Source organism: Aethalodelphis obliquidens, unplaced genomic scaffold (genome assembly GCF_003676395.1).
Source record: "Aethalodelphis obliquidens isolate GAN/ISIS:26980383/991018 unplaced genomic scaffold, ASM367639v1 scaffold11, whole genome shotgun sequence".
NCBI classification, from domain to species: Eukaryota; Metazoa; Chordata; class Mammalia; order Artiodactyla; family Delphinidae; genus Aethalodelphis; species Aethalodelphis obliquidens.
Genome location: NW_020837955.1, coordinates 13,661,958 through 13,681,800, shown reverse-complemented (window position 1 = coordinate 13,681,800; position 19,843 = coordinate 13,661,958). Strand labels below are relative to the sequence as shown.

The following is a 19,843-nucleotide window of genomic DNA, read 5'->3' as shown; positions in this document are numbered from 1 at the left end:
AAGATGATCCTTTTATGTGTACATCTGTGCACAGGGCTTCTGGGTAGGTAGGCCAGGATCACAAAGAGACAGAACACTGGGGCTCAGGTGCCAGGATGAATTGGAGCCAAGAAAACTATGAAGAACCTGGGACCCAAAGGTCATAAGGTTGGCCAATGTATTGAGTTCATTAAATACTATGTACTAGGCACTATCATTAGGCACTGGGATACAGCAGTGATCCAAACAGATAAAAATCCCTGCCACTGGGGAACTAATGCTTAGGGGTGACCGGGGAGTACAAATAAGTGAAATATTGAGTATGTCAGATGGTGATAAATACAATGGGAAAATAAAAGCAGAGGAAGGTGACAGGGTGTTCTAGAGAGGAGGTTTTAAATAGGGCTTTCAGAGATGGCCTAACTGAGATGATGACATCTGAACAAAGGGCGAGCCTTAGGATGTCTGGGAGAAAAGCATTCCAGAGGCCCTGACGCAAAGCCTTTGAGGCAGGAGCAACAGGCCAGTGTGGGCTGGGAGCAGCACAAGGAGATGAGATCAGAGAGGGAGTTGGGGCCATTCTGTGGGTGGCCCTACAAGCATTTTAGGCATTACAGCTTTACTCAGAGAGAAGTGGGGGACCCAGTGGACAAGGAGATGTGGTCTGGTCTGGCGAGAAGAACGTACTCCAGGGGGAGGGGGGCAGAGCCCAGTTAGGAGGCTAGTGGCAAGTCAGCAACCCAGGTCTTCGTACTCAACCCAGTTCCCTTTCCACGCACTTGGCCCGCCTCAAACTTGAGGTGTGAATTGTTGGGAAGGGCAGAACCTACAGTGAATCCAGCCAGGGGGAAAGGTTTCTAGGAAGGTTTTTAAGTTCACATACAACTTCGTACGTTGGTCTCATTCGCACTAGAAAAGTTCCAGTGTGCGGTTTTAACACGGGGAGCCTGGGCGACGGTCCAGTTACACCACGGACAAGCTGTGTGGCTTCTGGCAGGTCTTCTAACCTCTGGCCGACCCAGTTAATTCATCTGTAAAATGGGGCTATAAATGCCCTGACTGCTTCATATTTTCAAACGATATCACTCGAAAGCACCTTTGAAACATCGTTGTCGTTTACAAAAAGAAAAATGTGAAAATGGAGCTGACCTCAAAGGGATGACTTTGTACAGCACTTCCAAACTCTTTCAAAAGCGCCAAGCTTTGTCTCCTTCGAGGTCGCCGGAACCTACTCGCCTCTCACCTAGCGCCCGCGGCGGGGCTGGGAGTGCAGCCGGGCGGCGGCTGGCGCGGGAGGGAGGTGGCGCTGGGGGCCGGGGCGGGGCTGCTGAAATCCCGAGCCCCCCGAGCTGACCCCAGGCTCTTTCTGCCCGACTCTTGGCCGGGCCCTGTGCGGGCGCCGGGGCGGGGGGCAGCTGCGGGCCGCGGGCGGGAGGACAGGCGTGGCAGGCGGCCGCGACGCGGCCTGGGCGGAGCCGCCCCCGCCCTCCTCCCGCCCAGCTCCCGCCTGCCCCAGGCTCCCCGGGCCCGCGCCGCGCTCTCTTTCTCCGACAGCTGCCGGGGAGCCCAGCGCGCTGCTCTGCGTCCTACCCCGTCTGTCCCCAGGAGTCGCCGACCGCCGTCGCCGCGCCATGACCACGCAGCAAATAGCGCTCCAGGGCCCGGGACCGTGGGGCTTCCGCCTCGTGGGGGGCAAGGACTTCGAGCAGCCTCTCGCCATTTCCCGGGTAAGAGCAGCCTGGGACGCGTGGGGAGCGGGGCCATCCCGGGCTGGGGAGCGGCGTGACCCAGAGGGGAGCTGGGGCGGCCGGGGCGCCGCGGGCGCTGTCGGAGACGGCGGCTTCCGGAGCCCGGGACGGAGCCGGGGCGGCCGGGCGCAGCCAGGTGCGCCAGGTGCGCCGAGCGCTTTCCGAGCACCTCGGGCCCGCAGCCCCCGCCGCGCTTGCCGGACCCCGCGCTCCCAGGCGAGCCAGCCGGCTGCGGAGCACCACTTACCGCGTCCGCGGGACAGAAAGGCGCAGTTTTCGTGCCTTCGCTCCGGAAGCGTGGCCGGCGCGTGGACGCGCTTTGTCCGCGGGTGAAAGGCTCAGGGTACCCACAGATCCCGCACGCTGAGAGGTAGCGCTTCCCCGTTCTAAACAAGCCGCAGAGCGGCGGAAAGCAGTTTGGAAGTAGCAGGAACCACCTGGAAAGTGAGGTGGAGAGGATGGGAAGTTTACTGGGGCGGGGGCGGGGAGGGCGAATGAGGTTAATCGAAACAATTAGTTTCTCACTCTTTGGACTTGATCCACGGCCAGGTTTTACCTCTCTAATGTCTTTTGGAGAAATGGCGGGATTTTGGAAACAGACCCACCCGTATAAATCCTCTTGGACATTCCACTACTTCGCGGGAGATGGCCGTGCCATATTTCTGCCTGGCATTTCGGGATTACCAACTGATCGGCCCTTTTCCCCCATAAATAGGGCTGCGGTGGGGTTCCCACCTTATGTGTTTGTCTGGGGGAAGTTGGTGCTTGAAAAATTCTCAGAGGGTCCTCATCTGTTTGGAAGGGCCCAGGTTCAATCGGAGACGACCAGGTCCATGATCCCCAAATAAAGCGGAAGCCCGAGGGAGACCCAGACTCACTGTTTGGAGGCCCAGGCTTTGGTCATCTTGCTAAAGGCAAGGTTGATGTCCCACTGAGAGTTGCCACATTCAATGTGCCACCAAAAGGCGGGCAAGAAATTTTTTTTGAATGAAAAAAGGGAGCGCAAACACTCTCTGGTACCCAGCTTTTATAGGCCTATCATTCCATTCTTGGGCTCATCTGTTTGCTGAAGATGACCCTAGACCTGCCTCCCCAGCCATCTGAACATTCCTCCTTTTTCTTAGAGGGGGAGGGTGGAGAGGGAAGGGGAATATCTCCAAGGGTCTTTTTGACTTAGGTGCTTGCCTCCAGCCCCCAAAAGAATATGGTGGGAGGCACAGGAGGAAAAGAATTGGGGCTTCCTCTTTGGCTTCTCTCCAGCCACAGTCCTACCCACATTTCCTTGCAGGTGGGCCCTAGTGGAGTGATGTCTTCTCTGACCATCCCACTCCCAAAAGGGGCAGGTGCTTCAGTTCTTAGGCCCTGTCTTCCACCTGCTGTCCCCAGGGGACAACTTCGATTATTCTTGCAGGTACATGCTGTCTTCCCAGCCACCAGCCAGATTCCTCAAGTGCAGAAACTGTGCCTTCCCCAAATCTGGACCCCTGCCCCCAAGGCTGGCACCGAGCTGCACCTGGCTGTGCCCAGTAAATCTTTGCAGGTTTATTAATAAATGCTTATCCAGGGAAGGCACATTTAGACTCGCTTACCTCATAGTCCATTTGTCCCCACTCTTTTGTGTCTATAATTAACCTGTCAGCCGGCTCAGCTTCTGAATTTATGTATGACATGAAACCCTTTCTTAAGAACTGGAGAATATGGCTTCCTCCAAGGAGTCAGAGCTGGAGCTGGAGGGACAGAGTGGGGGTGATTAAAAAAAAAAAAAAGAATTGAGAATATATTGGCCATCTATTAAAAGGGCAATTACTGCCTGCCATTTTAGCTGGTTTTAAAAGACTTAATGCAAGTGGCCCTGTGCAGGAATGATGGTATGGGGTGGAAAACACAATACTGTGAATTCTTTAGTTTGTACCCTCATCTGTTTATTTTTTTATTAGCACATGTCTCATGAGCATATAGCATATTCTAGAAACTATACAGCAAAGCCCTGGAGTCCCAGAAATGAAGAAGACATGGCTCCACTCTCAAGGTGTTCATGGTTTAGTGAGGGAAGCTAATCTTTATAACGCCCTGGGTTGTGCTTTAATTGAAAAGTGAAAGTGACTCAGAGGAGGTGACATTCTCTTGCTGACAGTAATTTACCTGTTTATTCATCTCATTATTCCCACATGGAAAAAACGTGGGCCTCCTAACTTCCTGGGAATGGGAAAGTCATTGTCATAAAGGGTCCCTGAGGTAGCTGTCTGAGATCTGGTATAGGTCTGATTTTTGCTTCTTACTTGAGCTGTACCTGGGGTGAGTCTTCTACTGTCTGTGGCTGCCTTTTTTATCTCTGCAACGGGGATAACTCCAGCCATTGGCTGTGAGTTAAGGTATGTGAGATTGCTCTGTAAACAGTGAACAGCAGTGAGGAGGTGTGAGCATCCGCAAAGTTATACAGACGTTCTGGTTGGTAGGTGTGCTAGATTCATCATTCGGGGCAGATACAGTTTGCTATGGTTTTGTATATGCAGACTTTGAGTCTCCACACCAAAGCAAACCATAAAATTAGGCTGGGAAAGGAGTGCCTTTTATTTAAATAGCTATGTTTGCTTTCTCTTGCATGAATTATTCTGGTATTGGCTTCATTCTTTTGTCAAACTACTAAAGCTCCTGAATATAACTCTGTAATCTTGTATACTTGAAATTTTTTCTTTTTTAACTTTTTTATTGTGAAATTAAAAAGTCATAAACTAAAAATGCACAGCAAATGCTTATAAAGTAAAGACCTGTAGAGTTACCACCCAGGTCAAGAAATAGAACATTACCAGGACCTCAGCAGCTCACTAACCTACCTCCTTGTTTTTAGCCAGTTTCTGAACAGAAACAGAACACATTTGTGTGTGTGTGAATAGCTGCTTTTGTTCCTCAATATTTTCATCTTTGTTATTGTGATACACTTAAAAAATTTCAATCCAGCTCTCCAACTGTGAATGGACGTAAACTATCTTTCTTCCTTTTACCAGTTTCTCATTTAAGCCTCTACCTTGGACTCCCTGAAGTCCTCCTTGGACTCCTGACACATTTGCAATTGTCCTCTGAGATTCTTTTTCTGTCAGTTCCTGCTCCAGGTCTACAGTTGTCTGTCTCCTTGAGTTGTGGTATGTTTTTTTTTTTCCCATGTCAATTTCTTATTTCCTCTAGTTGCTTTCCATGGAAGTCTTCAGAGAATCCACACCCAGGCCAAAATTGCTGCGGAGTTTATGTTGACTGTTTTTCCTCTCCCAGCAACTGACAAAAGGCAGGAAGGGGCGGGGCCAGAGATAAGGGGATGCTCTTGGTGGGAGGAGTTGCTCATTTGCCTCTTGAGTCCTGGGGAAGCCTTTGCTAAGAGCCTCTGGTTTTCGCTCAAGTGTCCTAAGGAGTGTTTAATAATGGATACTCTGTAGTCACAGGGTCTTTTCTGACTTTAAAGAGTGTCATTTCCAGACTCAAGTAGGCTTGCATCATGTCCTTAAGGTCGAAAGAGCAGGGCTTATCTGTCAGATTGTGAAAAGTGAGAATTGTCCATAAAGGCTCATTATGCATTAATGGCCCTTGCTCTGTACTCCCTCATTCTGTGAAATTGATCACCTGGGAAATATTAGCTGCTCCAGCTGATCTAAGGAGAGGAGGAAGAGGATGAATTACAGGGAATGGCTTGGAAGTGAATGCTTGAGCCTACTGGCATGAAATTCACCAAGCCATGTTATGTCCCTTTGACCAGAGAGACCCTGCCCCTTACCTAAAATCCTGGATGCCAACCTTGCTGGCTTGTCTTTGAGGAGGAGAGAGCGGAGAATGGTGTTAAGGTATTGCAACAGGGCAGATAATTGAGAGGACGTTATCATTTAACCACTGAGATCACTCTCCTACTCTGATCAGGACTGGGGAAAGCACCAGAATTGCTCTTGTGCTGGGACTAGTTAGGAGTGGCTTCCAAGCTGTGCTCATTCCCTAGGCCGTACCTTGCCATTGCTCCCTGGAGGAGAGGAAAATGAGTATTCTTTGCCTTTCACAGGGGAGAAGCTCAGTGCCCATAGGTTAGGTAATTTGTTTGAATTTACAAATTTTTTCAATGAATGAACTACTTCTTAACTTCTTTGTAAAGGAAAAGGTAAAGGCTCATTTAAAAATGAGCAAAAGGCTATGTCAGAAAATTAATTTTTAAAGGATGATTTGACTTCCAGTGTGTCTCAGAGGAGAGCCTGGAGAAGCTTCCAGAACTTCTGTATGGTGCCTGGTAGAGTGTCCAGGGCAGGAACTCAGGCTGAACTCCAGTCCTGAACACCACACTGGGTGACCCCAGGTATGTCACGTGCCTTCTCTGGGGCTCAATTCTCTGTAAAGATAAATAAAATAATAAATAAGTAAACCAGTGGTTTTGTACCCTTTGAATATGAGGGCCCCCCTTTTTTTATTGTTAAAAAGTGTCCCAACCTCTTATATGACATTAATTGTACCTTCAACCACCAGTTGACGAGAAAGCGTAATATGAATTCAGAAATGTTTTCAGATGAATTTGGGTTGTGTTATTCATCTGAATATCTATGCCCAAATGACTCTTATGTTAATCACAAGAGCCTCCATTTACACTTGGAAGATTTGTGTGAGACTATTTATTTGATTGGCTTGCAGCAATGACCATAGTTAAACTGTATATGACTTTTTATATGCCAGGCAGTGTTCTAAGAGCTTAACATAGTCTTTCAGTAATCGTCACAAGTATCTTGTGAGGTAGATACAATTAAGATACCCATTTTACAGATGAAAAAACTGAGCCATGGAAATATTAGGTACTTTGCCCTTGTCATACAGTAGTGAGTGGATAGAACTGGAATTTGGCTGAGCGGTCTGGCTTCAAAGCCCATAGCCTTAACCTCTATGTCATAATAATGTTTTAACAGTAGCTAATATATTTTGAATGGCTACTCTGTGCTAGGTGTGCACTTGCATTATCTTTTTCTGTACTCCCCACAACCCACGACACAGGGACACAGGACACACAATACATACAGTAAATTGAAGAGCTGGGATTTGAAGCCAGACAGATTGACTCCCAGGCCAGCTTCAACCACAGTATTCTGCCCCCTGATAAGCTGTAACTGTCAATATTTCATTGATAATAATATTACCCAGCACCCAGGTCTGAGAAGTGCTAATGGCGGGGCAGTCATCAACATGAGGGGCAGGACTCTCCTGGGCTCCTCACCCCAGAGGCCCTCATGCCCATGGGGGTTGGCTGGGTTGGCCTCAGCCTGAGTGCCCCTGGAGCTCAGAGCAACCTAGAGAGCAGCACCTCCCCTTCCTGTTTCTCCTGAAAAGCTAGAAGCCATGGCCCCACCTGGGAGAACTGACAGACCAGCCACAGGATTCCGTGGCCGTGCGGGCAGGGAAGAACAGAAGAGCCGAGGAATTGGACGCTTTGCCAGAGAAAAGCCTCTGTAGGTGGCCAGGAGGGGATTTGGGGGCAGTTTTTATGGCAAATGAAGATGACCAGGGAGAGGACAGATCCACCTTGCCCAGCCAAGGATGGGCCTGCAAAGTGGCGGCCAAGCCAAGTCCAGAACAAAATGTACCCATGAAAACCCCAGACGAGGAAGGTAACTTCTGTATGGCACTAAGCGCCCTGTGTGATTGTTGACACTGTTACTAGCGCCGACGTGGGTGACGTGGAAAGCTCATCTGTGACTGAGGTCCGTGGTGTATTTTCATATGTGTAGTACACTGCCTTCTCAGCAAATGCCATAAACATGAAAAACACCTTTCCGAAGAACACTCTGGTCTTGTAGGAGGCCAGGTTGTTGATCAAGGACTCGGCCTAATTTTAATAGATATGACTACTCATGTCTATCAGATAAGAAGATAGGACATAGGTATGACCTATATAGGATAAAGTTGTCAAATGCATACAGATAAAGTTCAGGTGATGCAGCAATGATTTACATCCATTTCTTTAAAAAAATTATATAAAAAATAAAAAAAATACTTACACTTCCACAGCTGAACGTGATCAGACCCTATGACCCAACAATTCTCCTAGTTAACTGGTCAATAGAAATGTGTCCACATGGCACCAAAAGACATGTCAAGAATCTTCAAAGCAGCACTATTCACGATAGCCCCAAACTCGGAACAGTTCAGATGTCTAACAACAGTGGAATGGAGAAATAAATGGTGGTACATATAAATGTATTTATAAACGTATAAATAATGATATGAAACACTGCAGCCATGAGAATGAAGGAATTACAACCATGCACAATGACGTGGACCAGACAGGCAGACATGATGTTGAGAGAAAGAAGCCAGACATAAAGCATAAATACCACATCATTGCAATTATATAAGATTAATCAGGCAAAATTAATCTATAGTGTTAAAGGTTGGGATCACAGTGACCTTTGCCAGGAGGTTGGTGATTGGAAGGAGGCACGAGGGGCCTTTGGAAGTTCAGGTAATGCTCTGTTTCTTTATTTGGTGCTGATTCCATGGGTGCGCTTTCTTTGTGAGAATCCATCCAGCTGTTTATTTACAATTCGTGTCCTTTATGTGTGTTATGCCTCAATAAAAAACTTACATAACAACCCTTGTGCTTATTATAAAAGATCAAATAATATAAAAATGTGGACAGTGCAAGGTAAAAGCCTTCCAACACCTTTCCCCAATCTTACTTCTCAGAGGTAAACACTGTTTAACGGTTTGCTGCAAAACTTTTCAGACATTTTTCCATTCGTGTAGCATTTTTAAAAATCAAATTACCATGTCATGGTGAACTATTTGGATGTCACTGCTTTGTACTTTCTGCCTTATTTTTAATGCAGCAAATCAAGAATTAAAGCCATCTTGATGTCATGGGAAAATGAAGTCTCGGTATCAGCCTGATCTAGGTTCAAACCTTGTCTTGTCCCTATATTAGCTGTATGTCCTCAGGCAGGGTTAGCCTCTGAAACCTCAGTGCTCTCATTTGTAAAGCGGGAATAATAGTCCTTGTCTTCAAAGGTTGTAGTGAGGATTAAGATGATGTCTAGACAGAGCTTAGCACTATGGCTAACATATAGAGGGTGTCAGGATACAGTGGTACTATTAAAAAAATATATTAGTGGTAGCTACTGTGTATTGAGTGCTTATTATGGGCCAGACGTTCTAAACTCTACAAATGAAATCTCATTTAATCCAGCAACAAATGAGGTTGACCCTATTATAAATTTTATTTGATAAATGAGGAAACTGAAGCAATGGAGAGTGTAACTGCCCAAGGTTATGTGTTTAGTGAATGGTTAGGATTTGGGTTATGGGTGGTTGTTATTGGGGCTGTTTAAAAGCACACGGGATTCACTGGGACTTGTATAGGGACCTTTGAGAGACTGATGACTTCTTGATCAATTAGTCAAAGTATTCTACTTTGCTATCTGCTTTTTAATTATATTCCTACCTAAGAAATGATAGTCTTTCAGACTAAGAGCAATAAGTCTCTTTGATCGGCCACGCCTTAGCGTTAATAGCTTCCTTTTGCAGCGAGTGCGAAGTGAAGCTGGATTACAGCATAGCTCAGCTACTTGGACCTGAACTACTTCATTGCCTCATTTTCTTAAGCAAATGGTTATGGAGTAACCAAGAACATTTTGAAACATTCTTAGGGTTTTCAAGCCAACTGCATAAGCTCATACAGCTTCTCTTTCTATAATGTGGCTTCAAAGTCTGTGCCATAGCCTGGGCCCACAAACAAACTGAGTCAGAAGTCTGACCAAGGAGAGTTCAAATTCCGCATCTAAGTGGCATACTGCAGGGGCGGGGCTCTGCTTTGTTATCCAGCTCAGAGTCGTTTAAATTTATACCTAAATAGGGACTTCCCTGGTGGCGCAGTGGTTAAGAACCCGCCTGCCAATGCAGGGGACATGGGTTCGAGCCCTGGTCTGGGAAGATCCCACATGCCGCGGAGCAACGAAGCTGGTGCACCACATCTACTGAGCCTGTGCTCTAGAGCGCACTAAGCCACAAATACTGAGCTCGCGTGCCACAACTACTGAAGCCCATGCACCTAGATCCTGTGCTCCGCAACAAGAGAAGCCACCGCAATGAGAAGCCTGCGCACCGCAATGAAGAGTAGGCCCCGCCCGCCGCGACTAGAGAAAGCCCGCACGCAGCAACGAAGACCCAATGCAGCCAAAAATAAATAAATAAAATTTTAAAAAAAATTTATACCTAAATACTTGGACACAGCCATTAGTTTGAAGGAGGTTGTCCCTAAAGGTGCATGGCACTGAGATTGAACGTGAATTCCAAATTTCTTTATTCCAGTCTTGTTTGTATAATGTTAAAAATTATTAAGTTATCATTATTTAATATTAATACACCCAACTTGTAAGGTGATTTATAGCACCAAAATACATGGCTACAAAATTTCAAACAAAACACACACCATAAGATGTAACAAAAAATTGGGGTCTTCCCTGGTGGCGCAGTGTTCAGAATCCGCCTGCCAATGCAGGGGACACGGGTTCGAGCCCTGGTCCAGGAGGATCCCACATGCCGCGGAGCAACTAAGCCCGTGCGCCACAACTACTGAGCCTGCGCTCTAGAGCCCGTGAGCCACAACTACTGAGCCCGTGTACCACAACTGCTGAAGCCTGTGCGCCTGGAGCCTGTGCTCCGCAATGGGAGAAGCTACCACAATTAGAAGCCCTCAGCAACTAGAGAAAGCTCGCGCACAGCCACGGAAGACGCAACGCAGCCGATCAATCAATAAATTAAAAATTTGGAACATAGAAGAAGAAAGAGATGTGCCAGGACCTTTCAATGAGGTGTTTTCTGTAATTGCATACTACATTTAGCTGTGAGTTTTCTGGTGGAGGCAAAATAGGAACCATGTTAAGTTATTTAGGCATCTGGAATGAAATAACTTCTGCAGTACTCCATTTGCATTCAAGGATGTTGACCAGTGGTGTAGGGGATTTTTTTTTCTTTGTTTTGGTAAGAGATAGGAAAATACTATTCTAATGGATGTTTCTTTTCTTTTTTTTTTTTTGGCCTCGCCCCACAGACGGCATGTGGGATCTTAGTTCCTACCGGGGACGGAACCCCTACCTGCTGCAGTGGAAGCGCAGAGTCTTAACCACTGGACCTTCAGGGAAGTCCCTGGATGTTTCTTTTAAGGGCCTTTTATGCATTTTAATAGAATGTAAGCCTTGAAGTTGTCTCTGGAGGCGCTGAGATCTTAGATTCTAAGTATTTTTTGTTTACCTGGTTAACTTCGTTCAGGGAGACCTTTGGGGGAAAAGGCTGGTCAGCATCTCCCTTGATGTTCCCAAACCTAGTGAGCATCAGAATCTTCCGGGAAGCTTTAAAAAATAAAGATTCCTGGGTCACACTGTGTAGACCAGGGGTCCCCAACCCCCGGTCCTCAGACCAGTATCTGTCTTCAGTCTGGTAGGAACCGGGCCGCACAGCAGGATGTGAGCCTCATCTGCTGCTCCCCATCGCTCGCATTACTGCCCGAACCAACCCCGCCCACCCTATCTGTGGAAAAATTGTCTTCCACGAAACCGGTCCCTGGTGCCAAAAAGGTTGGGGACCGATGGTGTAGACTCCCCTCAGTAGATCTGAAGTGGGATGTAGAGATCTATTTATATTTTTAAAACCTGAGGGGATCTGCCGACCAACTTGTTTGGGAACCATTGCCTCATCCTTGCCAATGTCATTTCCCCCTGAGTTATTGGCGAGCTAGGTCAATTTCTGGTCTGAAGTTTAGATGCTAATTCCAAGGGTCAAGGTTAACAACATTCTGTGAACATTCAGGAAATTGACCTGTATTCCTGTCTGCAGAATAAAGTCAGAGAACCTTTGAACAGGGACAGTTTTTCCCTTGCGGGTGTGGGGTGAGGCTGCTTCAGAACTGTTTAAACTGTTTGACAAGTATTTGGTTAAAACCCCCATCTCTGTCAAAAGAGTGGCAATATAATTTATCATCCAGACTGAAACACACTGTTGAAAATGACATGGGGTGCTTTTGATAATTAAGCTGGGAAAATCTGTTACCATCCTGGGCAAACCAGGGTGTCTTGTAGTCCTAGTCATAAAACATTTCTGCATATAATTTTTTAACTAAGTCAGTGGTCACAAGCACATTTTGCATGAAGGGGTTCGGAGACAACATAAAAGAGTTTTGACTCGAGGGTGAGGTAGTGGAAAAATTAACAGCTGCAAGAAAGATGCTAAATGGCAGCTGGTCCCAGGTTTCTGTGTTGGGGGCAGTAGAGCATGGTGAGAACTGACAAAGTGGAGAGTGTCTGCCTCAGCTAAAGGGGGCAGAGTAATTTAAATTTTGAAAAGCCAAGATTGTAGACTGGATTCATTTCATGGGCCTCCTCGAGCTTTCAATCTTGAGCTTAGGGAGTTAAAGGAACCCAATCTGGCTGTCAATCAAACACGTAATTTTAAGTAGAAGTGCCTTTGGACAAGTCCTCTAGGGGAAGCCAGCCTCAGAATGGCTGTCCTAGAGGCTGAATTGTCGACCCCTTGAATGGGTCTGCTTCTCTCAACTGCCATTAGGGAATATCTGACAAATACAGTCACCTTAATCTCAACAGAGCTAGGGCTCATTGGTTGTTTCTTGGCAGTAACTGGGCAGTTGAGTCAGAGGCTATGTTTAAACTCCTCTGTTGTTCCCCATTGTTTTCCAGATAAAGTACAGTCTTGTTAAAAAGAAAATGACAGAACTCTTACAGCCTGGTCTATTTTTACATCTCCAGACTCCTCCCCTTCCTCTCCCTTCACTTCCTGTGTTTTATCTGTGCCAGTCCACGTGCTATTCCAGTAAATTGCCATGCTCTTTTCTGCCTCCTGTAGTGCCTTTGCACAGTTTTAAGCAATGCCTCCTCCATGGAGCCTTCCCTGATTTCACCTTTAGGCTCCCATTGCCTCTTTACTTGTTTCTAGCATCAGCTGTTGTACATACCTGTCTGCCCCAGGAGATTGTGAACTTGACAGTGTGCTCTGCCTGAATCATTTCAGGTAATCCTCACAACAGCCTTTCGATGCCTGGACTGTTATCACCCCTGTTTCATAGGTGAGAAGAGTGAGGCACACAGAGGTGAAACATCCCACCCAAGGGTACTTACCTCACAAGCACCAGAAACGGGACTTGAACCCTGGTCATCTAACTTCAGTAGCCACATCTTAATAAGCTACACTGTCTTTGAGAATGGACTTAAGGAATGTCTATCTGATGAGTGAATGAATGAAAGAAAGAGGTAACAGAGGAGGGATAAAATAGGTATATGCCATAATACGGGGGAAGAAAGTCATCTTTTCATTTGCTGTGGCCAGAGGGTATGCATCCAGTTTTGTATAAAAGCAATATTTAGTTATTGAGATGTAAATCGAAGAAAGTGGGAGAGCCACATCATAGTCCTATTCTGTGCCATTTAGAAGTGACATTCTATGAACCTTCTTTTGTGTTTAGAAGTCTGACGGCAGTGCACAGGCTTTAATGATGCAGTATAGGATGGATGTACAGATTGGACTCTGAGCAAAGTGTCTGCCTGCGGGGGCAAAGGGTGAGAGAGGCATGAGTGAATTCTGCAGAAGACGGCAGATTGTTCATTAGTGGAAATTGTGCCTAACCCCATTTATTCTCAGGCATCAAGAGTTGTGTGATCAAGTTGTCTGGTCCCTGGGGAAGAAAGCTGGAAGAGGGTTTTTGAGAATGTCCATTGAACAAATTAATGGGCCTGTCCCTTTGGAGGAGAGTATAGGACTTCTGTTCTAGAAACTGAAGCTGATTCCATTCTGAGCCGGTTCTGATGGAATCTGACGGTCAGGAGGAAATCAGAACAGACAGTGGGGCGTGCTGGGTTAGGTGGACGGAGCTCGGAGCCCCAGAGCCCGCCACTCACCAGCTGTCAACCCGTTCCTCCACTTCCTTCTCCATGAAGATGCAAATAATGTTGGCTACCTGATAGTATCTCAGGAGGACTGGGAAATTCTACCCTTGCCAAACAAACTGTGTTTGACACATGATTAACACTCATTAACTGATAAATACTGCTATGATTGTGATGAATAGTTAGTGTGCAGTAAGGTTTGGAGTCCTCCATTCATGATGGGAACTAACCAGAGTTGGAGACACAGGCCTTCTGTCCTGAGGGCTTTTCTGTTCTGACTTGAGTATTTTATAAGGGGAGGAGTTACTGGCCCCCAGCTCAGCACAGACCAATGGAGATGGTTGTCTGATGGATGGCGAGTGGCACCCAGGCCTTGGCAGGAGTTTGCGACACTCCAGTTCCCTGTGTTGAAGGCCACAACAGATGAGTCTGCTCAATTCTGGATTTCTCTTTGGCTCTGACAGTAGGGTTTGGAGCCTCTGCTTGTGGCATTGTGGTAAAGCAGAAGGGGAATGGAATTTGGAATGAGGGAATCTGGTTTCAAGTTCAGGCTCCAACCTTTAGCTGTGTGAACTTGAGTCAGTCACAGCTTTTCTGAGTTTCAATTTCCTCATCTGAAAAATTATATGTTGGTGGTGAGGTCATCATCATTATTATCTCAACTAGGAGAATGTTTGTGAAAGAGCTTTGTAAAACGCAAATCCCATAATTTGTTTAAATCCATTTTCCCCCCAGAAATAGACAGCTCATAAAAGAATGCGGACTTTATTTATATGTGATTCCATCTGAGCCCCACCTAATGATGTTGTCTTATAACTTTCTGAGATTTCCTTTGGCTCCCCATTAATTTGGCTTAAAAAATAAATCAGACCAAAAGATAGGATGGCCAGGCCTTGATTACTCAGACTCAGGGCTCTTAAGACTGGTTCTAACTTGTCCAGGATCTGTTGGGATGTACTTAGCAGAAATGCCTCACCTCCAAGACAGTTGGAACCAAATGCTGGAAATTCCAGAGTTCTTAGCAGCTGAGCATATGAAAGTAAAAGGAAATTTCTATTTTCATTTTCTCAGGCTTTTTGCCCCCCACCGCCCCCATCTCCTCATTTTAGTTTTGTGAGTGGTCCCAGTCCAGGATAGCAATGCTGGGGAAAGTGATTATTTGATTCCTTTTGAAATAGTCATTTTTTTAAAGGATGGAACGAAGCAGCATGATTACATATTTAACAACCGCTAGATATTTTGGATTCAGTCACTCATTGGACAAATATTTATTGAGCACCTACTATGTGCCAGTCACTGCTAGGCACTGGGGATACCACAGTGCATAAGGCAAACAAATCCTGCTCTCCCACACCTTCCTGTTTAGTGGGCTCAAGCATTATGTAAACAAACCCACAGAATAGATTTACAAACCTAACTGACAAGTGCCGTGAAGAAGAGAGTGTATAAAAATGTTGACGGGGTTGGGGGGGCAGGGGGAAGGTTGACAAGGGATCTAACTTATTTTTATTTTATTTTTTTGCGGTACGCGGGCCTCTCACCGTCGTGGCCTCTCCCGTTGCGGAGCACAGGCTCCGGACGCGCAGGCTCAGCGGCCATGGCTCACGGGCCCAGTCGCTCCGCGGCATGTGGGATCTTCCCTGACCGGGGCGCAAACCCATGTCCCCTGCATCGGCAGGCGGACTCTCAACCACTACGCCACCAGGGAAGCCCAAGGGATGTGACTTAGATTGGAGGATTCAGGAAAGTCTTCTGTGAGAAGGGTCATTTAAGCCAAGAAGTTAATCAGGTAGTGGCTGCAGCAGGTGCTAAGGCCCTGAAGCAGGAAAGAAGGCAGGAAGGCCCCTGTAGCTAGAGCTTAGTAGGGGAATGGCACAGTCCTGAGGAACCTCATTAGTGATTCTGGATTTTATCCAAGGGGCCTTCTTTTTAAGACCATGAGAGTTGGTCGTGATAAATGAGTTCAATCAGGCTGTTCTCCCTGGAGACAGAGTTTGCCAACCCAGAACCACGGCTCATCCCAAATGAAGTGATGCTTAGGGCCATTTGTAAAACAAGGGGTCTGTGTTGTTCTTTAGAAAAAGCAAAATATACATGAAGTCACACCAGTTGAGTCTCCTCGGGAAGACGGGCAGAAAATGAGAGGAAGTTGTCTTTATGGCACGTACTGGTTGACTCAGAACTAACTCCCCGAAGTCAAATGAAAGGAGTGTGGCCTACGCTCGCCTGTATAAAGTATCTTTTCCCAGTGGCTGCATTAGAAGAAGATCCGAACCTTGGACTGGGGACTTTTGTTTTCTAAAGGCCAGATCTCTGGTAAACAGATGATGGGAACGCCAGAAAGGAAGGTTGGGAGGTCAGGATCTCTGCACTGGTTTCCACATCCTGCTACATTCCAGGAGAGTTTTGCCTGATAAAGTCATAGCATGTCTGAACCGGAAGGAACCTCAAGGATCAAGTCATCCACCCCTTGTTTTGTGGGGATAGGGCACTGATGGGGGGGGATGGCCATGACAGCAGCCACCACACTAGCCCACCTCAGAAGGGTCAGTGTTTTCCGTTTGGCGGAAACTGGCTGCTGAAAACTGCATCAGACACGGAGGCTCAGGACATAAGCCTTGTGTCCTGATTTGATGTCTTGAAAGGCCTCTTACCTGTGGTTCAGCCTTACGGAGACCCTCAAATGTTCATAGGATCTTCTTCACTGGGCTCCCAGGGGCCAAGGGCCTTCTCCAAGGTGAGGCCAGAGCCCTGTGGGTGCTGGGAGTCTGGGCGTACTCTGCTCCTGGAGGGCTTGGACTTCTCATCAAGGAAGGTCTCTTAATGTCAAAGTCATGGACTGACCTTGGGATGATGGTCCTATTTTTAGTATACCTTGGTTTAGAAAATACCTAATAGGAAAAATCATCTCTGAGGTTAGTACTACTTCAAAATGAGTTCATACTTTGGTCATCACGATAGCGTCTATTCACTTGAAAGATAGTTGGACATCTCCACGTGAAGCTTGATATTTATTCAGGTCACGTGTAACGCTCACTAGGCAGATGAATTTGATGACCCACTGCGGTCATTGGCTGGCTTCCCCCAAGCATGGGTTGCCCATAAATTTGGAACCACTGGTTTTAGAAGCACTGGCCTGTAAATCAGCCACCCAAAGGGGCTAAACCCTAATAGTCAGTTTCCTGGCTGGGAGGAAATGAACCAGTATAAACCTATACTATTGTATTTTAAAATATTCTTTGTTGCTTTTTTCAATTACAAAAGTAATTCAAGCTCATTGTATAAACCAAAAACATTACAGCAATGTAATACTGTGAAGTTTGGTATGCAGTATCTCAATATTTTTGTGTGTAAATAGCATATTAATTGTTAAGATTTTTATAGAAGTAGGATGTTTCTGTACATAATGTTCTCTAAGTGTGTGTTTTTTTTAAATTGGTGACTTATTTTAGGGAAGCAGCAAGAGACAGTGGGAAGAACATTGGGTCTGCTTTAGGGCTTGAGTCCTGGCTCTCTATTACACTGTTGATAGTTGGATGACTAGTAATACAGTAATGTATCCGTTGGGTGATCCCAGGTAAGTCACAGATCTTTCTAAACCTCAGTTTCTTGGTATCTAAAATGGGGACCAATATAGGGCCGGATACTTGCCTTCCTTTTTCACAAGGTTATTGTAAGGATCCAATGAGATGGTATATAGAAAAGAACTCATTGTAAACCATGATGTATTACATAACTATAAAGGATCATTATTACTGAAACTTATGATTTTAGCCTTCTTTCCTTTTTAAATGCTTTGATCCACATTAGTGAATACTTAATCCAGTGGTAATTTACTCAGTGGTTTCCTTGGAGACAGATGGTAAACTAAGCCAGCTCTCCTCTCCTTTTTTCCAGGTCACTCCCGGAAGCAAGGCTGCTACAGCTAATTTATGTGTTGGAGATGTAATCACAGCCATCGATGGGGAAAATACCAGCAATATGACACACTTGGAAGCTCAGAACAAAATCAAGGGCTGCACAGACAACATGACTCTCACAGTAACCAGGTGAGGCCCGTGGAAACACTCGCTCATTTCTGGTTGCCTGGAAGCTGCTTGTGGACAGGGACTACTTCACCTGTTTCAGGATCCCCTACCCACCCAGCTCAGTGCCTTGTATGGTGTAGGCAGGCAGAGGTCTGTGGAACTGAAATTTCAGGTTGCTCATTTTCCTCCCTAATTTTCACAGTGCTCTTCATAGTATGGGCATCTTTCTCTAAGATATTTGCATTTTCATTTGACCTAACACAACTAACCAAAATTTTGAGGTAGTGAAATCAGTATAATGAAATGAAAACCATCTTGTACACTTCAGAGCCCTACCCCCATGGGAGGTGCACTATTACTATCCCCTGAAAAGCACATTTATCCCTCATTCTTGTCTCCATTTCTATCTCAGTCCACATCTTCTCCTTCAAGACATTCATTCATTACAGATTAATTGATTTTTTTGATCCATTTACCAACACATTGAACAGCTCCATCTTGTATATATCTGGCCTTGTGCTGGGCACTCTGAAAATAAAAAGATAAGTACAAATATTCTTTACCCGTAAGAGTGAAAAAATGCTACGCTAATGAAAACTGAGACACGACCTAGAGAGTTGCTGTGTGAATGGTACAAGGAAATCCTTTCCAAGCTCAGAAAAGGAGGCATCACTTTTGTTTGGTCCAGATACACTTCACGAACAAGTTGGTTATCTGGTCTGGATCGGGAACACTGGATGAGATAGAGGAGCTTGTTCCGTCCTGAGCAGAGGTGGGGCGGCATCAGGCACGCCCAGGAGCATGGAGGAGGCCGGTGTGGCTGGGTCAGCGGTACAGAGCGCAGTGGGGGAGGATAAGGCTGGAAGAATGACAGCAGCTTGGGAAATCCCTCAGGGCTGAGCGCTCACAGCCATCAGACATGATGTCATGAGGTTGGTGCTTCCGAAAATCACACTGATAGCAAATGGAGGGGAAGGCGCGGGCAGAGTGCTAGTTCAGAGGCTAGCAGTCGGGTAAGAGGGGACACTTTCCCACTCTGTGTTTAGTATATTTTATTTATTTAGCATGCATGAAACAGCAGCTTTGTCAATCTGTTGCAGATCTGAACAGAAAATCTGGTCTCCTCTGGTGACAGAGGAAGGGAAACGTCACCCATACAAGATGAATTTAGCCTCTGAACCCCAAGTAAGTACTTGCCCACCATGGCCCTTGCTGTCAGCACCCAGAGGCCTTTCTGCTTTTGACACCGCTAGGCACACTCCCGTTTTTCCTGCCCTGGAGGCAGGGGATAGGACGCAGGGGGAGGGCCCTCTGCTGACACTGCTGGGACCTGGCTCTTGTTTGGTTCTTCCCGTAAGGGAACTGTGGGAGGAAGGGGCTGGAAAACCCCAGGGCAGTGACGCCAGGGCCTTGGCTGGACACAGCGGGTAGGAAGGGGATACGGGAAGCGTGTGGAAGCTTTCCTGTGCAGAACAGGGTGGCAGAACCACGGCAAAATAGGGGTGCTGACTCAGCTCATTATGGATTACAGATGCAAATGAATCATGCCAGGGACAAAAAGAAGGCCTAGAGCCTAGAGGAACTACAAGGAAATTTAGTAGTAAACCCAGACATACCCCGCCCCACCCCGGGTCCCGGGTCCTACTGCCTGGTTTCCAAGAGCCTTAGGATGGGAATCTCTAGTTTTCTTACAATGAGATCTTAAAATTACTAAAATAAAGTGGTAGTTCATATTGGAAAATGTGATAGGGAGTCAATGCACAATTTGTTGGCCAAATAGAATTTCCTGGATGGGAGACTGTCCTGAGATCCCATATTTGTACATAATAGATTATAAGCGATTGTATTTCTTCTTTAACTACATCTCCTAAATTATCTACAATGAATGGGTAGTCTTTAGAAACAAGGGGAGAAACGTAGAGAAGAATGTTTAGAACATCTTTGTAAAATTCCTCACTCCTGATATGCTACTTTTTTTTTGTTCGTTTTGTTTTTTTTCTGATATGCTACTTTTCACAAAGTGTGTCTCTCGGATAAATTAATGAGTTGTTAGTAGGTAAGTCAATACTGGCTTTTGAAACTCCTTTTAGACTGGTTTGTGGTTGTTATACATTTAGCCCCAATTGAAGATTTGAACTTTAATTTTTTTTTTCTAAATTTGGGACACTGTTTCATTTTTATGGTG

At 46.1% G+C, this 19,843-nt stretch overlaps 1 protein-coding gene across 2 annotated transcripts in view; it reads left to right on the top strand.

Annotated features, from left to right (window-relative positions):
- Positions 1-1,488: 1,488 nt before the first annotated feature.
- PDLIM1 (PDZ and LIM domain 1) overlaps positions 1,489-19,843 on the top strand; it is a 46,262-nt gene continuing 27,907 nt past the window's right edge. The window contains exons 1-3 of one of the 2 annotated variants that reach the window (XM_027112107.1): positions 1,489-1,706; positions 17,528-17,679; positions 18,759-18,843. In XM_027112107.1, the coding sequence (XP_026967908.1) occupies positions 1,611-1,706; positions 17,528-17,679; positions 18,759-18,843 (333 nt within the window). In that variant the 5' untranslated portion in view covers positions 1,489-1,610. The remainder of the gene's footprint in view (positions 1,707-17,527; positions 17,680-18,758; positions 18,844-19,843) is intronic. The other variant, XM_027112108.1, reaches the window with a different exon arrangement.